At 38.9% G+C, this 16,350-nt stretch overlaps 2 protein-coding genes across 2 annotated transcripts in view; one reads left to right on the top strand and one right to left on the bottom strand.

Annotated features, from left to right (window-relative positions):
- Positions 1–8,358, top strand: part of NEK4 (NIMA related kinase 4) — a 33,559-nt gene extending 25,201 nt beyond the window's left edge. The window contains exon 15 of the mRNA XM_032411459.1: positions 6,909–8,358. Within this exon, the coding sequence (XP_032267350.1) occupies positions 6,909–7,001 (93 nt within the window). The 3' untranslated portion in view covers positions 7,002–8,358. The remainder of the gene's footprint in view (positions 1–6,908) is intronic.
- A 5,862-nt stretch (positions 8,359–14,220) lies between these two features.
- Positions 14,221–16,233, bottom strand: SPCS1 (signal peptidase complex subunit 1). The gene is made up of 4 exons (XM_032411457.1): positions 15,811–16,233; positions 15,408–15,467; positions 15,229–15,315; positions 14,221–14,729 (listed from the first exon to the last, which is right to left on the bottom strand). Exons 1-4 carry the CDS (start codon positions 16,024–16,026, stop codon positions 14,604–14,606), a joined length of 489 nt encoding a protein of 162 aa, XP_032267348.1. The 5' UTR covers positions 16,027–16,233; the 3' UTR covers positions 14,221–14,603.
- Positions 16,234–16,350: the final 117 nt, after the last annotated feature.

The raw sequence follows: 16,350 nt of genomic DNA, 5'->3' as shown, positions 1-16,350 counted from the left end.
AGAGGGAATACAAGCAGGGGGAGTGGGAGAGGGAGAAGCAGGCTTCCCGCGGAGCAGGGAGCCCGATGCGGGGCTCGATCCCAGGACCCTGGGATCATGACCCGAGCCGAAGGCAGACGCTTAACGACTGAGCCACCCAGGCGCCCCTTTTGTGACTGGCTTCTGTCACTTAGCATGATGTCTTCAAGGTTCATCTGTCTAGGAGCATGTATCAGTACTTCATTCCTTTTTATGGCTGAGCAGTATTCTGTTGTGTGGATATGCCACACAATATTTTGTTTAATCTTTTCATCAGTTGATGGACATTTGGGTTGTTTCCACCTTTTGCCTATCGTGACTAAGTTTGGTATAAACATTGGTGTGCAAGCTCCTGTGTGGATTCAGTTCCCTTGGGTGTATAACTAGGAGTGGAATTGTTGGGTCGTATGGTAATCTACATTTAAATGTTTGAGGAACTTCCAGATGGCTTTCCAAAGCAACTGCACCATTTTACATTTCTACCAGCAGCATAAGAGGGTTCTGATTTTTCCACATTCTAGTCAACACTTGTTATTATCTGACTTCTTGTTTATAGACTTCTTAGCAGGTATGAAGTGGTATTCATTGCATTTCCCAGATGACTAATGATGTTGAGCTTCTTTTCATGTACTCCTTTCCATTTGTATATTTTCTTTGGAGATATGTCTACTCAAGTTCTTTGCTGATTTTTAAATTGAATTATTTATATTTTAATTAATGAGTTGTGGAATTCTCTATATATTCTAGATAGAAGTCTTATTATCAAATATATGATTTATAAATATTTTTCCCATTCTGTGGGAGTGGTAGAATGTCTTTTTACTCCCCCACCCCCTTTTTTTTTAACGGTGTGAAATCCTTACCTTTATTTCAATGGGAGGCGGTGGTCGGGGCAAATCCTATTGGTCTGGGGGCAGCTCCAGGTCCTCCCTGTGGGCGCTGGGGTGCTTGGGGCCAGCCTCTCCTTTGTAGGCCCCCACCTTTGGGGTGCAATGGGTTTGGGCAGGGCCCTGCCCCCTGAATTTCTCCAGCTCCACCTTCAGCCCATCATTCACCTTGGGTGGCAAGTGCAGCTGCTGCCCCACCTCCTCTTCTTTTTACTTCCTTTATAGTGTTCTTTGAAGCACAAAAATTTTCAGTTTTGAGGAAGTCCAATTTATTTTTCTTTTGCTACTTGTGTTTTTGGTGTCATCAAAGAACCCATTGCCAAGTCCAAGATCATATAGGTTTACCTTTAGGTTTTTCTCTAAAAGGATTATAGTTGTAGTCTGTACATTTAGGTCTTTGATGTATTTTGAGTTAATTTTTGTATATGGCTTGGAGTAAAGGTCCATCTTCATTCTTATATATGTGGCTATCCTGTTGTCTATCATTTGTTGGAAAGACTATTCTCTCACCTTGTCAAAAAAAAAAAAGACCATATACACATGGATTTATCTTTAGACTCTCAATACTATTCCTTTAATCTGTGTTTGTTCTTATGCCAGTACTATACTGTCTTGTTAACTGTTGCTTTGTAGTAAATTTTGAAATCAAGATAGATGAGTCCTCCAACTTGGTTATTTTTCAAAATTGTTTTGGCTGTTCTGGGTCCCTTACAATTCTATAGAATTTGCTTGTCAATTTCTTCAAAGAAGCTAGCTGGGATTCTTATAGGGACTGAATTGAATCTGCAGATTAATTTGTGGAGTATTACCATCTTAATAAATGACTTTTGATTCATGAACATGTGATTTTCCATTTATTTAGATCTTAAGTTTCCTTAAACAATGTTTTACAGTTTTCAGAGTGTAAGTTTGGTACCTCTCTTGTCAAATTTATTCCTGTGTATTTTCTTCTTTTTGATGCTATTGGAATTTTATATATTCATTTGGGATTGTTTATTGCAAATGCATAGTAATAAATTTGATTTTGAAAATCTTGACCTTGGGTCCTACAACCTTGCTAAGCTTGTTTACTGGGGTTAATATTCTTTTTTTTTTTTTGGTGGTGGTGGACTCCTTGGAATTTTCTATATATAATATCATGTCATCTGTGAATAGAGTTAGTTTTACTTTCTAGTCTTCTTTTCTTGCCTATTGGCCTGGCTAGAACCTCCAGTACAGTGTTGAGTGGAAGTGGTGCAAGTGGACAACCTTGACTTGTTTCTGATCTAACAGGGAAAGCATCCAGTCTTTCACCATTAGTTGACTGTGGGTTTTTATAGATACCCTTTATCAGGTTGAAGAAGGTTCCTTCTTTTCCTGGTTTGTTGAGTGTTTTTTTGTTTCGTTTATCAAAGAAGGTGTTGGGTTTGTCAGATGCTTTCTATTTTGATGATTATATGGCTTTTGTATTTAATGCTATTGACAGTGTGTTATATTAATTGATTTTGGGATGTTAAACCATCCATGCATTCCTGTGATATACCTCACTTGGTCATGTTATATACTACTACTTATATGATTTTGGAGTCCTGTTTCTTGTATTTTGTTGAAGATTCTTTTGTCCATATTCTTACAAGATATTGGTCTTTAATTTTCTGTGATCTCTTTGGTTGTGTTATTAGGGTAATAATTGCTTCATAGAATGTGTTGGGGAGTGTTCCCTAATCTTCTATTTTTTTGGAAGAGTTAATGAGTAATTGGTATTCTTTTAATGTTTGATAGAATTCACCAATGAAGGCATCTGGGCCTGGGTGTCTCTTTGTGGATAGTTTCTTGATAATGAATTTAGTGTCTTGTTATACTCAGATTGTCTGTTCTGTTTCTAATTTTGTGTCTTACTAGGAATTTGTCCATTTCATCCAAGTTAACTAATTAGCATGTAATTATAGCAATCCTTTTAAATATTTTTTATTTCTGTAAGGTTGGTGTGTTGTTTAATTTCCATATATTTTTAAGTTTCCCCAATTTCTTTGTTACTTTTATTTCTAATTGCATTTTATTGTGGCTGTAGAACATACTTATTATTTTTATCTTTTTAAATTTATTGAGCTTTGTTTTATGGTCTAGCATATGGTTTAACCTGGAAATTTTCTGTGTGCGCTGGAGAAGAACATTTATATTCAGCTCTCGTTGTGGGGAGTATTTTTTAGATGTCTGTTAGTTGTAGTTTGTTTATAGTGTTGACCAAATAGCTTATTTTCTTGTTGATCTTCTTCTTCTTCTTCTTTTTTATTTTATTTTCCTTGTTGATCTTCTGCCTGGCTGTTTTGCCCATTACTGAAAGTGGAGTGTTATGTCTCCATCGATGTCATTGATGTCTCCAACTATTGTTGAATTTCTTCTTCCACTTCTATCAATTTTGCTTCATGTATTTTGGTGCTTTGATTAGGTGCTTAGATGTATATAATTGTTATATCTTTCTGATGGATTGACTCTTTTATCATAAAATGTTCCTCTTTATCTCTAGTAACATGTTTTTGTTTCAGAGTCTATTTTAGCTGATATTAGTATAGCCACTTCAGCTTTCTTATGGTTGCTGTTTGCATGGTATATCTTTTTCTGTCCTTTTACTTTCAGTCTGTTTGTACCTTTGATCTATTATGTGTTTCCTGTAGATACTGTATACGGCTGGGTCTTGTATTCTTACCATCCTAACGTTCTGCCTTTTGATTGGATTGTTTAATCCATTCACATTAAATGTAAGTACTGATACAGTTGGATTTATGTCTGCATTTTACTTGTTGTTTTGTATATGTCTTGTGTTTCTTTTGTTCTTGTATTTCTCCTTTACTGCTTTCTTTTGCATTAAGTGAATATTTTCTAATGTAGCATTTTAATTTCCTTAATAATTTTTTTCCTATATATTTTCCATTTCTTTCCTTAGTGGTTGCACTAAAGCTATCATATACATTTTAAATTATCAGAATCAACTTCAGCTTTATACTCAATTCCAGTGAGATGTAGAAATGTTATTCCTATTCTCTTTTTCCCTTTATGGTGATATCATTTTACATATCATACATGTCATATAAATGTTACAAAACCAACATTATCTTGTTATAATTATTTCTTTATATGGCTTTATGTCTCTTGAAGTTGAAAGAGAGGAGAGAAAATATATGTTTGTAGCTTTTTCTGTAGTAACCTTGTTATTTATTAATTTCTGGTTCTCTTCATTTATTCCTGTAGATTCAAGTTACCATCTGGAGTCATTTCCTTAGCCTAATACAGCTTTGCTGCTACCCACCTCCTTTGTGGTGCTATTGGCAAATAGATTACATTTCTATATGTTAAAGACTCAACAATATATGATACAGTGTTTTTAAAAATTGTTTTAAAAAATTAATAATTAATAATTTTAAAACACGTTTAATTTGTGTTATACACATATTGCTTATTTAATTGTAGTAAAACACACATAATTTCAAATTTACCATTTTAACAATTTTTAAGTGTTTGGTTCAATGACATTAAGTATGTTCCTGTTGTAGTACCAACATCACCACCATCTGTCTCTAATCTGAATTTATACCAGCTTACATTCAATAACATAAACTCTGCTGCTTTAAAGCTCTGTACCCACCCTTTTCAGTTACTGATGTCACAAAATTACATCTTTATATATTGTGAGTCCAAAAACATAAACTAGTAATTGGCCTTTTTAAATGCATTAGTCTCTTAAATTTTGTAGAAAACTAAACAAAGTTACAATAGTACTAACTTTTAGACTAATAATTTTTTGAATGTATCTCTTAATTCATGTAGAAAACAAAAAGTGGAATTACAAACTGTTGTTACATAATACTAGCTTTGATAATTGCCCACATATCACCTTTACTGAGATCTTTGTTTCTTCATACAGCTTTGAGTTACCGTCTGGTGTCCTTTCATTTCAACTTTTTTTGTTTGTTTGTTTTAAAAGATTTTATTTATTTGACAGAGAGAGGGAGAGTACGAGCAGTGGGAGCAGCAGACAGAGGGAGAAGGAGAAGCAGGCTCCCTGCTCAGCAGGACCCGGGGATCATGATCTGAGCTGAAGGCAGACACTTAACTGACTGAGCCACCCAGGCACCTGCTTTCATTTCAACTTAACAGGACTCCCTGTAGTATTTTTGCAGGCTGGGTCTGGTAGTAAAAATTCTTCGTCTTTTGTTTATCTGGTAATATCTTAAGTTCTCCCTTACTTTTTCCCCTCAGTTTGTTTTTTTTTTTTTTTAAGCAGGGGGTGTGGGAGAGGGAGAAGCAGGCTTCCCGCAGAGCAGGGAGCCCGATGTGGGGCTCGATCCCAGGACCCCGGGATCATGACCTGAGCCGAAGGCAGACGCTTAACGACTGAGCCACCCAGGCGCCCCTCCCCTCAGTTTTATTGAGACATAATTGATATATAACATTGTGTTTAGGGTGTACAACATAATGATTTTTGTATATATTGCAAAATGATTACCACAGTAAGTTTGGTTAACATCCATTACCTCTCATAACAATTTTGTTCTTGTGATGAGAACTTTTAAGATCTACTCTTAGCAACTTTCAAATGTATAATACAGTATCATTAACTGTAGTCACCATGCTGTACGGTTACATCCCCAGAATTCATTTACCTCATAAAGTTTGTACCTTTTGACCACCTTCACCCATTTCCCTAACCACCCCCACCCCTACCTCTGGCAACCACCAATCTGTTCTCTATTCAGTTTTTTAAAATTCTGCATAAGTGAGATCATGCAGTATTTATTTGCCTTTCTGTTTGACTTACTTCACTTAGAATAAGGCCTTCAAGATACATTGATGTTGTTGCAAATGGCAGTATTTCTTTTTCTTCTTCACTTTTGAAGGACATTTTTGCCAGATAAAGGATTCTTGGTTGACAGGTTTCTTTCTTTTCTTTCTCTTTCTTTCTTTTCTTTCTTTCCTTCCTTCCTTTTCTTTCCTTTTCTTTCTTTTCTTTCATTTTGAAAATACTGCCCAGTTGCCTTCTGGCCTTCAAAATTTCTGATCAGAAATCTGCTGATAATCATATTGGAGATCCCTTGTATGTGAGGAGTTTGCCTCTTGCTGCTTTCAAGATTCTCCCTTTCTCTTCAGCTTTCAACAGTTTGATTATAATGTGATGGGTAGGAACTGTTTGTTTCAGCCTACTTAAGAGTTCATTGAGCTTCTTGGATGTTTAGGTCTTTCTTCAAACTTGGTACATTTTGGCTATTTCCTCACATAATCTCTCTTCCTCTTTCTTCCCCTTTGGGACTCCCACTATGCATATATATTGGTCTCTTTAAATCCCCTGTAAGTTGCTTCAGCTGGAGGGGGAGGGGTTTGTAACAGGGTCAGTGAGGGCTGCAACAGTGGTTGCCTGCTTGTGTGTGTACACCTCTGATCAGAAGCAGCAGTCATCTCTCAGTACACAGATCCCCAGTATTTGGAGGACAAGGTTCTTATTGCCTTCCCTGGCTCCACAAGCTGTGTGCAGGCTGCTCCAGAACATCTGCACAGCTGGGGGCGGGGGCGGTGCTAGGAACTGAAATTGATTGAAATTAACCACAGTTTACCCTCCAAGCCTTCCCCTGGAAGTTGCAAGCCTTTAATAGACTGCAGAAGTTCTGAAATAGTTACATCAGGCATTCAGCCAGTACAGTTTTTGTCCATGTGAGGAGATATAGTCCTGGTCCTTTCTCTGTCATCTTTCATACATATTGTATTGTATATTTACTTTTTTTTTTTAAGATTTTATTTATTTATTTGAGAGAGACAGAGAGGGAACAAAAGAAGGGGGAGTGGGAGAGGGAGAAGCAGGCTTCCCGCTGAGCAGGGAGCCTGATGTGGGCTCCATCCCAGGACCCTGGGATCATGACCTGAGCCAAAGTAACGACTGAGCCACCCAGGTGCCCCAGAAAAGTTCTTCTTCTAAGATTACAAAAATGTTTTCTTCTACTATATACTGATTTTCTTTTTATGTTTCCCAAATAGGTACGTTTGCAGGAGCACATGGGTGAAAAATATACAGCTTACAGTGTGAAAGCTCGCCAATTGAAATTTTTTGAAGAAAATGTGAATTTTTGAGAATTTAATCTGCCAGAACTAAAGACCTATTTTTAAAGGTTTTTGGCTTAAACAGAAACAAACCCATAATAATGATTGGAGGTCATTCACCGTCCTTATTTCTCCTTTTTTTTTTTTTTTAAACTGGGAGAAAAGTGGGATCGAACAGAGTAACATGAAGCAATGTCACAAAAGAAAGAAAAAACCTTTGGCTAGCTTACTCTCTTGATGAAGAAAATCTATTAGAAGATGTCTGGTTACTGTTTACTGAGCCTTAAACCACCAGTTTTATATTTAGAACTTTATTTTTAAGGTACTAATTATTAGCTTGATTACAGGGCCATAAAATTAGATTGGAAGTTTTATGTTGTACTATAGTGATAAATGCATAAGAGAAGTAAATAATATGTCATAGTGATACTCGTCATTGTTAATAACTTTAGGTAGTAGTTGATAAATTATTTTTTTAAAAAGTCAATTCATGATTGTGGGAGTAGATTTGAATATGAATATGAAGTTGTATCTACTATTTGAGCAACTGAATTCCTTTTTTATATATTGATGGATGTTTAGCCTTTTATTTTCATTTAATATGAACCTCATTTATAGTATATAAGGATTGAAACAAATATTTTGGCTTTGTCAATCAACATTTTTGTATACTGGTCTTTTTTTAAGAGTAATATTTTCATTGGCAAAAACTTTTCCTAAAACACTAATTCCCTTTCCAATTAAGCAATTTGCAAGTGCAGTCCAGCTCCTTTTAGTTATGTTGGACATATTTATCTCCTGAAGTTTTTCGCCTTGTACATCAAATTACTGGTTGTCTTTAAATGTATGACTGTGTATCACATATTTTATTAGTTGTTTAATAAGGGGGTAATTCCCATGTGGGAAATAAATTGTTTTTATAAAAGTCTTGATAGGTAAATTTTCACTTCTGTATTCAAGGGACTTTATTTAAAAATGAATACTGCTCCAGAAATGTTTTCATTTTTTATAATTAAAAATGTTACCTGACCTTGTTTGAAAATTACACATAAAATATTCTAACAAAATGTTCCCTTTACAGTCACTTAACAGACTTTCAGTTTTTACTGTATGCCAGGTGCTGTAGGTCAGGAGCTGCGGATATAGTGAGTAAAACACAATACTCCTTGCTCTTACAGTGCTCATAGTGTGGTTTCTGAGACCTCTTAGTTTTACTTTGAAGGGTTTGTTAGAACTCAACAGTAAAACCACCTAGTCTCAGTCCCACTTGGGGGCAAATCTTTGGCAAACTGGGTTTTCCTGAACTATTCACCATTTCTTGCATGTTTTACGAATCTACATCTTTTTGGAGAGACATCAGTTTTACTCAAGTTTCTCACTTATTGCCATAATGTACATATTATTTTCTTAGAATTTAAAAATTCTCCCCCATATGTTATTCCCATTCTGTATATTTTTATTTTGCTTAAACATTCATTCAGTTTTCATCCCAATATCTTTTGGTTATTCTGTAGTTTTTCTTTCCTGAGTGCTTAATCATTTTTAATCTTTCTTATATAATTATAAAACACCTTTAACAGCATGAATTTTCTTCTCAATATACCTTTGGCCACATTTCAGATTTTGATATTATTTTGACATTAACTCTTAAATAGTCAATAATTCTGGTTTTGATTTTAAGAAGTGTTCCTTAGGGACACCTGAGTCACTCAGTTAACCATCTGCCTTTGGCTCAGGTCATGACCCCAGGGTCCTGGGATCGAGCCCCACATCAGGCTCCTTGCTCAGTGGGAGCCTGCTTCTCCCCCTGCCTGCTGCTCCCCATTCTTGTGCGTGCTAACAAATCTTAAAAAAAAAAAAAAGGTAGCGTTCCTTAATTTCCATATACAAGGTTCCCTCGCTGTCCGAAAGTAGAGCATTCCTATGAAACCTTTGGTAAGCTGAAATGGTGAAAAGCGAAGAGTATCCCCCACTTTCTGAAAGTTCGTGACACGCCACTTTGCTTTTATGAAAGACCTACAGTAGTACCTGTTTTTGCTAACTGAAAGAAATCTGAAGAGGATTTTCGCTTTTATGAAAAAAACCATTACTGTAGAAATGTAAGCCTTTTGTAAAAGCAAAGTGACATGAAATGAGCTTTTGGAAAGCAGAGGATACCTGTATTTCGAAAGCCAAGAAAATTGTATCTCCTTGCTCCAGCTACATTGCAGTGTTGTTACTGAATATGACCTGCCCAACTTTTATTTCTTGGAATTGTTTTCCCTGTGCCTCAGTAGATGATCCATTATTGAAATGGCCCTATGGGCATTTAATAAGATGAATTCTGTTATGCACAGAATCACTTGCCTTTATTATTCAAACTTATGAATAAGACCTGATCAACAGAGTATTGTGATGAGGGAAATGTTCTGTATCTGCAATGTGATAAGGCAGCCACTGGTCATATATGGCTTTTGAGCTCTCAAAATGTGGCTAGTTTGAGGAACTCAATCTTTTAGTTTTAATTTTTTAAAAAGTTTTATTTTTTTAAAGATTTTATTTATTTATTAGAGAGAGAATGAGAGCGAGCGAGCACATGAGAGGGGGGAGGGTCAGAGGGAGAAGCAGACTCCCCGCTGAGCAGGGAGCCTGATGCAGGACTTGATCCAGGGACTCCAGGATCATGACCTGAGCCGAAGGCAGTCGCCCAACCGAGCCACCCAGGCGCCCTAAAAAGTTTTTTAAAAGATTTTATTTATTTGACAGAGATATAGCAAGAGAGGGAACACAAGCAGGGGGAGTGGGGGAGGGAGAAGCAGGCTTCCCACCCAGCAGGGAGCCCGACATGGGCTTGATCCCAGGACCCTGGGACCATGACCTGAGCCGAAGGTAGACACTTAACAACTGAGCCACCCAGGTGCCCCTAGTTTTAATTTAAATAGACACATGTGACTAAGGGCACCATATTGGATAGTGCAGCTCTGAATTATTCACTCAGTAAATATTTATTGAGCACCTACAAAGTGTCACAAACTTTTATAGGTACTACACAAACAGGAAAGAGCATAACAAGATCCCTGTTCCCAGGAAGCTTACATTCTGGGTGGGACCAAGGAAAAAAGATGTAATGTTCCCGGGATATATTAGTGCATATAAAATAATGAGGCATGTCACTTTATTTTGATAGGTCAGGAGATGCTTCTTTATAGTCACATCTGAGTAGAGACCTGAGTGAAAGGAAAGAACAAGTCATGTATATCTGAGGGAAGATGTTTCAAGTACAGAGAACAAGTGCCAAAGTCTTCCTTTTGATCACCTGTCCACTTGATCTACCAAAATCTGAAAGGTAGTGTTAGTCTCCTACCAAGAGTGTAGCTTTGCCAAACTTTTATGTGTGTAACATTCTTTATACATTTCACATCATATTTAATACATAATGATTATTAACAGTGACATCTTAGCTATGAAATGTTCTTTTTCCCCGTTTAATGCTTTCTGATATTAAGTATCTGACTTTCTCACTATTACCCCTCCTTTCTGCCTGCATCTGCCGAATATATCCTTGTTCCTATTTTCAACCTTTGGTGTCATCATGAAAATATGAGGTAACTTGATGTTTAACACCTTTTGGGAGTTCCTTTTTAATCACATTTATTACTCTTAATGATATGCTCGGTCTTATTTCTGCTGTCTTAATTTTTATCTTTTTTTTTTTAAACCTTTCTGACTTTTGCCGTATTAAGGTCTTTGCTCTCATTTTTTTTTCCCTCTGTGTGTGAAATTGCATTTTTTAAAATTTTCTGTTACGTTAATCACCATACATGACATCGTTAGTTTTTGATGTAGTGTTCCATGATTCACTGTTTGTGCATAACACCCAGTGCTCCATGCAGAACATGCCCTCTTTAATACCCATCACCAGGCTAACTCATCCTCCCACCCCCCTCCCCTCTAGAACCCTCAGTTTGTTTTTCAGAGTCCATTGTCTCTCATGGTTCGTCTCCCCCTCCGATTTCCCCCCTTTCATTCTTCCCCTCCTTTTTTTTTTTTTCTTAACATATATTGCATTATTTGTTTCAGAAGTACAGATCTGTGATTCAACAGTCTTGCACAATTCACAGCGCTCACCATAGCACATACCCTCCCCAGTGTCTATCACCCAGCCACCCCATCCCTCCCACCCCCCCCACTCCAGCAACCCTGTTTGTTTCCTGAGATTAAGAATTCCTCGTATCAGTGAAGTCATATGATACATGTCTTTCTCTGATTGACTTATTTCGCTCAGCATACACCCTCCAGTTCCATCCACGTCGTTGCAAATGGCAAGATCTCATTCCTTTTGACGACTGAATAATATTCCATTGTATATATCTACCACATCTTCTTTATCCATTCATCTGTTGATGGACATCTTGGCTCTTTCCACAGTTTGGCTATTGTGGACATGGCTGCTATAAACATCGGGGTGCACGTACCCCTTCAGATCCCTACATTTGTATCTTTGGGGTAAATACCCAGTAGTGCAATTGCTGGATCATATGGTAGCTCTATTTTCAACTTTTTGAGGAACCTCCATACTGTTTTCCAGAGTGGTTGCACCAGCTTGCATTCCCACCAGCAGTGTAGGAGGGTTCCCCTTTCTCCGCATCCCCGCCAACATCTGTTGTTTCCTGACTTGTTAATTTTAGCCATTCTGACTAGTGTGAGGTGGTATCTCATTGAGGTTTTGATTTGGATTTCCCTGATGCCGAGCGATGTTGAACACTTTTTCATGTGTGTGTTGGCCATTTGGATGAAAAATGTCTGTTCATGTCTTCTGACCATTTCTTGATTAGATTCTTTGTTCTTTGGGTGTTGAGTTTGATAAGTTCTTTATAGATTTTGGATACTAGCCCTTTATCTGATATGTCATTTGCAAATATCTTCTCCCATTCTGTCGGTTGTCTTTTGGTTTTGTTGACTGTTTCTTTTGCTGTGCAAAAGCTTTTTATCTTGATGAAGTCCCAATAGTTCATTTTTGGCCTTGCTTCCCTTGCCTTTGGCAATGTTTCTAGGAAGAAGTTGCTGCAGCTGAGGTCGAAGAGGTTGCTGCCTGTGTTCTACTTTAGGATTTTGATGGACTCCTGTCTCACATTGAGGTCTTTCAACCATTTTGAGTCTTATTTTTGTGTGTGGTGTAAGGAAATGGTCCAGTTTCATTCTTCTGCATGTGGCTGTCCAATTTTCCCAACACCATTTGGAGAGACTTTTTTCCATTGGACATTCTTTCCTGCTTTGACAAGATTAGTTGACCATAGAGTTGAGGGTCCAATTCTGGGCTCTCTATTCTGTTCCATTGATCTATGTGTCTGTTTTTGTGCCAGTACCATACTGTCTTGATGATGACAGCTTTGTAGTAGAGCTGGAAGTCTGGAATTGTGATGCCGCCAGCTTTGCTTTTCTTTTTCAACATTCCTCTGGCTATTCGGGGTCTTTTCTGGTTCCATACAAATTTTAGGATTATTTGTCCCATTTCTTTGAAAAAAGTGGATGGTATTTTGATGGGGATTGCATTGAATGTGTAGATTGCTCTAGGTAGCATTGACATTTTCACAATATTTATTCTTCCAATCCATGAACTTGGAACGTTTTTCCATTTCTGTGTCTTCCACAATTTCTTTCATGAGTATTTTATAGTTTTCTGAGTACAGATTCTTTGCCTCTTTGGTTAGATTTATTCCTAGGTATCTTATGGTTTTGGGTGCCATTGTAAATGGGATCGACTCCTTAATTTCTCTTTCTTCTGTCTTGTTGTTGGTGTATAGGAATGCCACTGATTTCTGTGCATTGATTTTATATCCTGCCACTTTACTGAATTCCTGTATGAGTTCTAGCAGTTTTGGGGTGGAGTCTTTTGGGTTTTCCACATAAAGTATCATATCATCTGCAAAGAGTGAGAGTTTGACTTCTTCTTTGCCGATTCGGATGCCTTTCTTTTTGTTGTCTGATTGCTGTGGCTAGGACTTCTAATACTATGTTGAATAGCAGTGGTGATAGTGGACATCCCTGCCGTGTTCCTGACCTTAGGGGGAAAGCTCTCAGTTTTTCCCCATTGAGAATGATATTCGCTGTAGGTTTTTCATAGATGGCTTTTATGATATTGAGGTATGTACCCTGTATCCCTATACTCTGAAGAGTTTTGATCAAGAAAGGATGCTGTACTTTGTCAAATGCTTTTTCTGCATCTATTGAGAGGATCATATGATTCTTGTTCTTTCGTTAATGTATTGTATCACGTTAATTTGCAGATGTTGAACCAACCTTGCAGCCCAGGGATAAATCCCACTTGGTTGTGGTGAATAATCCTATTGTCTAGTATTTTGGTGAGAATTTTTGCATCCATGTTCATCAAGGATATTGGTCTGTAATTCTTTTTTGATGGGGTCTTTGGTTTTGGGATCAAGGTAATGGTGGCCTCATAAAACGAGTTTGGAAGTTTTCCTTCCATTTTTATTTGTTGGAACAGTTTCAGAAGAATAGGTATTAATTCTTCTTCCAATGTTTGATAGAATTCCCCTGGGAAGCCATCTGGCCCTGGGCTTTTGTTTTTGGTAGATTTTTGATGACTGCTTCAATTTCCTTAGTGGTTATAGGTTTGTCCAGGTTCTATCTTCCTGGTTCAGTTTTGGTAGTTGATACATCTCTAGGAATGCATCCATTTCTTCCAGGTTATCTAATTTGCTGGCATAGAGTTGCTCATAATATGTTCTTATAATTGTTTGTATTTCTTTGGTGTTGGTTGTGATCTCTCCTCTTTCATTCATGATTTTGTTGCTTTGGGTCATTTCTCTTTTTAATAAGTCTGGCCAGGGGTTTTGCTCTCATTTTTAAACATTTTATTAAGTCCTATTTACTGGTACTGAGAAATAGAATATTATCTGTAATAACCCTCCCACTCCCATCCCACACACCAAACCTTTAGAACATTTTTCTCTTCAGCCCTCTACACAATTTAAAAAGAATAGGTTTCTACTTTGGTCCACCTCAAGTAAAGCATGGATTGAATTTTTTCTGCTTAACAGAGCGTTATTTTAGTGGTACCAAAATATTATCGTCCCACAAATTTACATTAGTAAAATTTTTCATAGGTGCTTAACTGTTGTCAAGAAAGACATCTTTTAGGAACTTGTAGCTACAGAAAATAGAGATGATACTTTCAGAACCACAAACTTCTAACTTTGGCTTTTACTCGTAGGTTCGCTTGCAGAACAATGAACAAAAGACTCTTTAGACATAGACTTGCATTGAGTTTTAATTGAAAACATTAAAACAATTTAACCACTCATAGTGAATTATAAAACTTTGACAGTTAAATTGTACTTTCATTTATGAGGCATTTATTCATCATTATTTTGGTAGACCTGAAAGAAACTTTGCATACTTGTGTTTTCTGTTCTCATTTCAGAGAAAGGTTATGAAGAGAAGGTCTAAAATATTTATAAATCAAAAGCCAGCTGAATTAGAAGTGAAATACAAAGAACAAAATCTACACGCAGCTGTGCTGAAAGAGCAGCAGTGGGTTTTAGCTCATGTTTTGGGTATGAAAACAATTGAGCTCCTCTCACACAAAACGAAAGCAGGTGCAACAGTAAAGCTAAATCGTGAAAACCCTAATTAGTTATTTTTAGCATGCCTCTTAATTTTTCTTTCCCCTGGTTTCTTGTCTTCTGAGCCTGAGTCTTGAACAGGTAACCACTTGAGGGGGTGCCGGCGATAAATGGGCCATGGAGGAAGTGTCAACTGAGCCAGAACAGAGAAAAGCCATCAATATTAAACATGAGAAGTTTGAAAGAGCATTACGTATAATGTCTGGTTCCCAAATACCTCCTATGCTAAGGGTAAAAACACCAGCAGCAAAACTGACATTCCAATGAAAACTATGTACCTCTACCCAGACAACATAATTTTAAGAATTGGGTACAAGCCTCACCATTTACACATAAGAGCTAAAAGGTGAGGAGGGAGCATTATGAAGACCATAGGAAATTCCTGCTAGCTTTGACTTGAAGATTACTGCTTGGAGCAGCTGCCAAAAGAAATGAGCTGTGTCCTTTTATGCAGCTTACTTTATCTGACACTTACCTGGCATTCTACTTTTCCAATGATAGCAAGGTGAGACACTGATGGCAAAAGGAGGTTTCGAAAAGTTGGTATGGTTCTCACAGCTAGGTCCAACCAAACCAACCCAATTCAGAAAACTTAACAGCCACTAACATCCAAACACCCACAAACTTCTTACCAAACACGAAAAAGCAAATCCGGCCATAACTATATAGACAGTCCACCCGAACTGTTCAGCCACGTACCCGTAGATAAATCCAACTATCTGAAAACAAACAAAGTGTATTAAATAAATACAGTCAAGCTGGTTGGGGGAGGGGGAGAAGAACGAGAATACTATGCAAGACCAATACTTACTGCAGAAAAAAGAATAATTCCCTGAAACATCTGTTCAGCTAGCTTCTGGCCCTTGTAATCCTAGAGGTGAAGAAGAGCAGAACAGAAATTGGTTCCACCACGGAAGAGGCACAGTTCCTTCCCTGGCCTCACAGCTTTGGCACCGGGCAACCCCAACGTCAGGGGCCTCCCCCAAAACTGCGAAAAATGAAATTCTGGGTTTCCTGAGGAAACTGAAGCATCCTAACAGAGCATAGGCAGGGGGCTCCTCCCGGAGGAAGAGAGATGGGGACCCGGGAAGCACAATTCAGGAAAGAGACTGACTGCAAGGCAGCCGTCCGAGCCAGGAACCGCGCAGCACAGGGTCGGTGCTCCGATAAGGGCGGCGGAGCTGCGTGCGGGGGTCTTGGGGCCGAGCCCTCACCATTTGCGTGGGCAGTGAGCTCAGATGCTGCAACATGACTGGCTGAGAAGGCTGGCAGCCGGGCGAGGGCAGCCGCGACTCAGGGACCGTAGGCGCCGGGGTCCGATACCACGGGTAGCTCGGCGGGCCCGCTGAGCCGGGTAATGCGATGGCCGCGGCCCCGGAAGCGGATGTTTCCCACAGACCCGAACGGTCCGAGGCCCCGCCCCGCGCCATCGCGAGGCGACCTGCGCTTTTGGAGCCCGCTGTAGCCCGGCGCACTACCCGCGAGGGATGAGGTGGTGACGGCCGAGAGGAGGCATCGCGCGCCCGGGAAGGGTTCGCCGTCAGTGCTGTCGGGTGCCGGGAGCCGCGGGGCCCGGCCCAACAAACTGCCCGCCACAGCACCACGGCGGCCTAACCGCTGCCGGCGCGCCCCCCGTCTCCATGGCGACCGGCTTTTCTCGGCGAGGACCCCAGCTGCGGGGCTGCCCGGCGGCGCCTGTTCGGCGCCACGCTCCCGCGGTCCGAGCGGTGGGCCGACTTCGGGTTGTCGGAGTG

The sequence above is a fragment of the Phoca vitulina genome, unplaced genomic scaffold (assembly GCF_004348235.1).
Source record: "Phoca vitulina isolate PV1807 unplaced genomic scaffold, GSC_HSeal_1.0 scaffold13, whole genome shotgun sequence".
Taxonomy (NCBI): Eukaryota; Metazoa; Chordata; class Mammalia; order Carnivora; family Phocidae; genus Phoca; species Phoca vitulina.
The sequence above is the reverse complement of the archived record's forward strand: the minus strand, read 5'-3'. Positions and strand labels throughout refer to the sequence as shown.

What these genes read in the sequence shown, in the direction of transcription:
- SPCS1 (XM_032411457.1), bottom strand. Translation starts at nt 16,026, where the DNA reads ATGGCGCGGGGCGGGGCCTCGGACCGTTCGGGTCTGTGGGAAACATCC. An exon ending in GCTCACTGCCCACGCAAATG is followed by an intron (nt 15,468 to 15,810) that starts GTGAGGGCTCGG and finishes CTTCACCTCTAG; the next exon opens with GATTACAAGGGCCAGAAGCT. An exon ending in GAATTATTCTTTTTTCTGCA is followed by an intron (nt 15,316 to 15,407) that starts GTAAGTATTGGT and finishes GTTTGTTTTCAG; the next exon opens with ATAGTTGGATTTATCTACGG.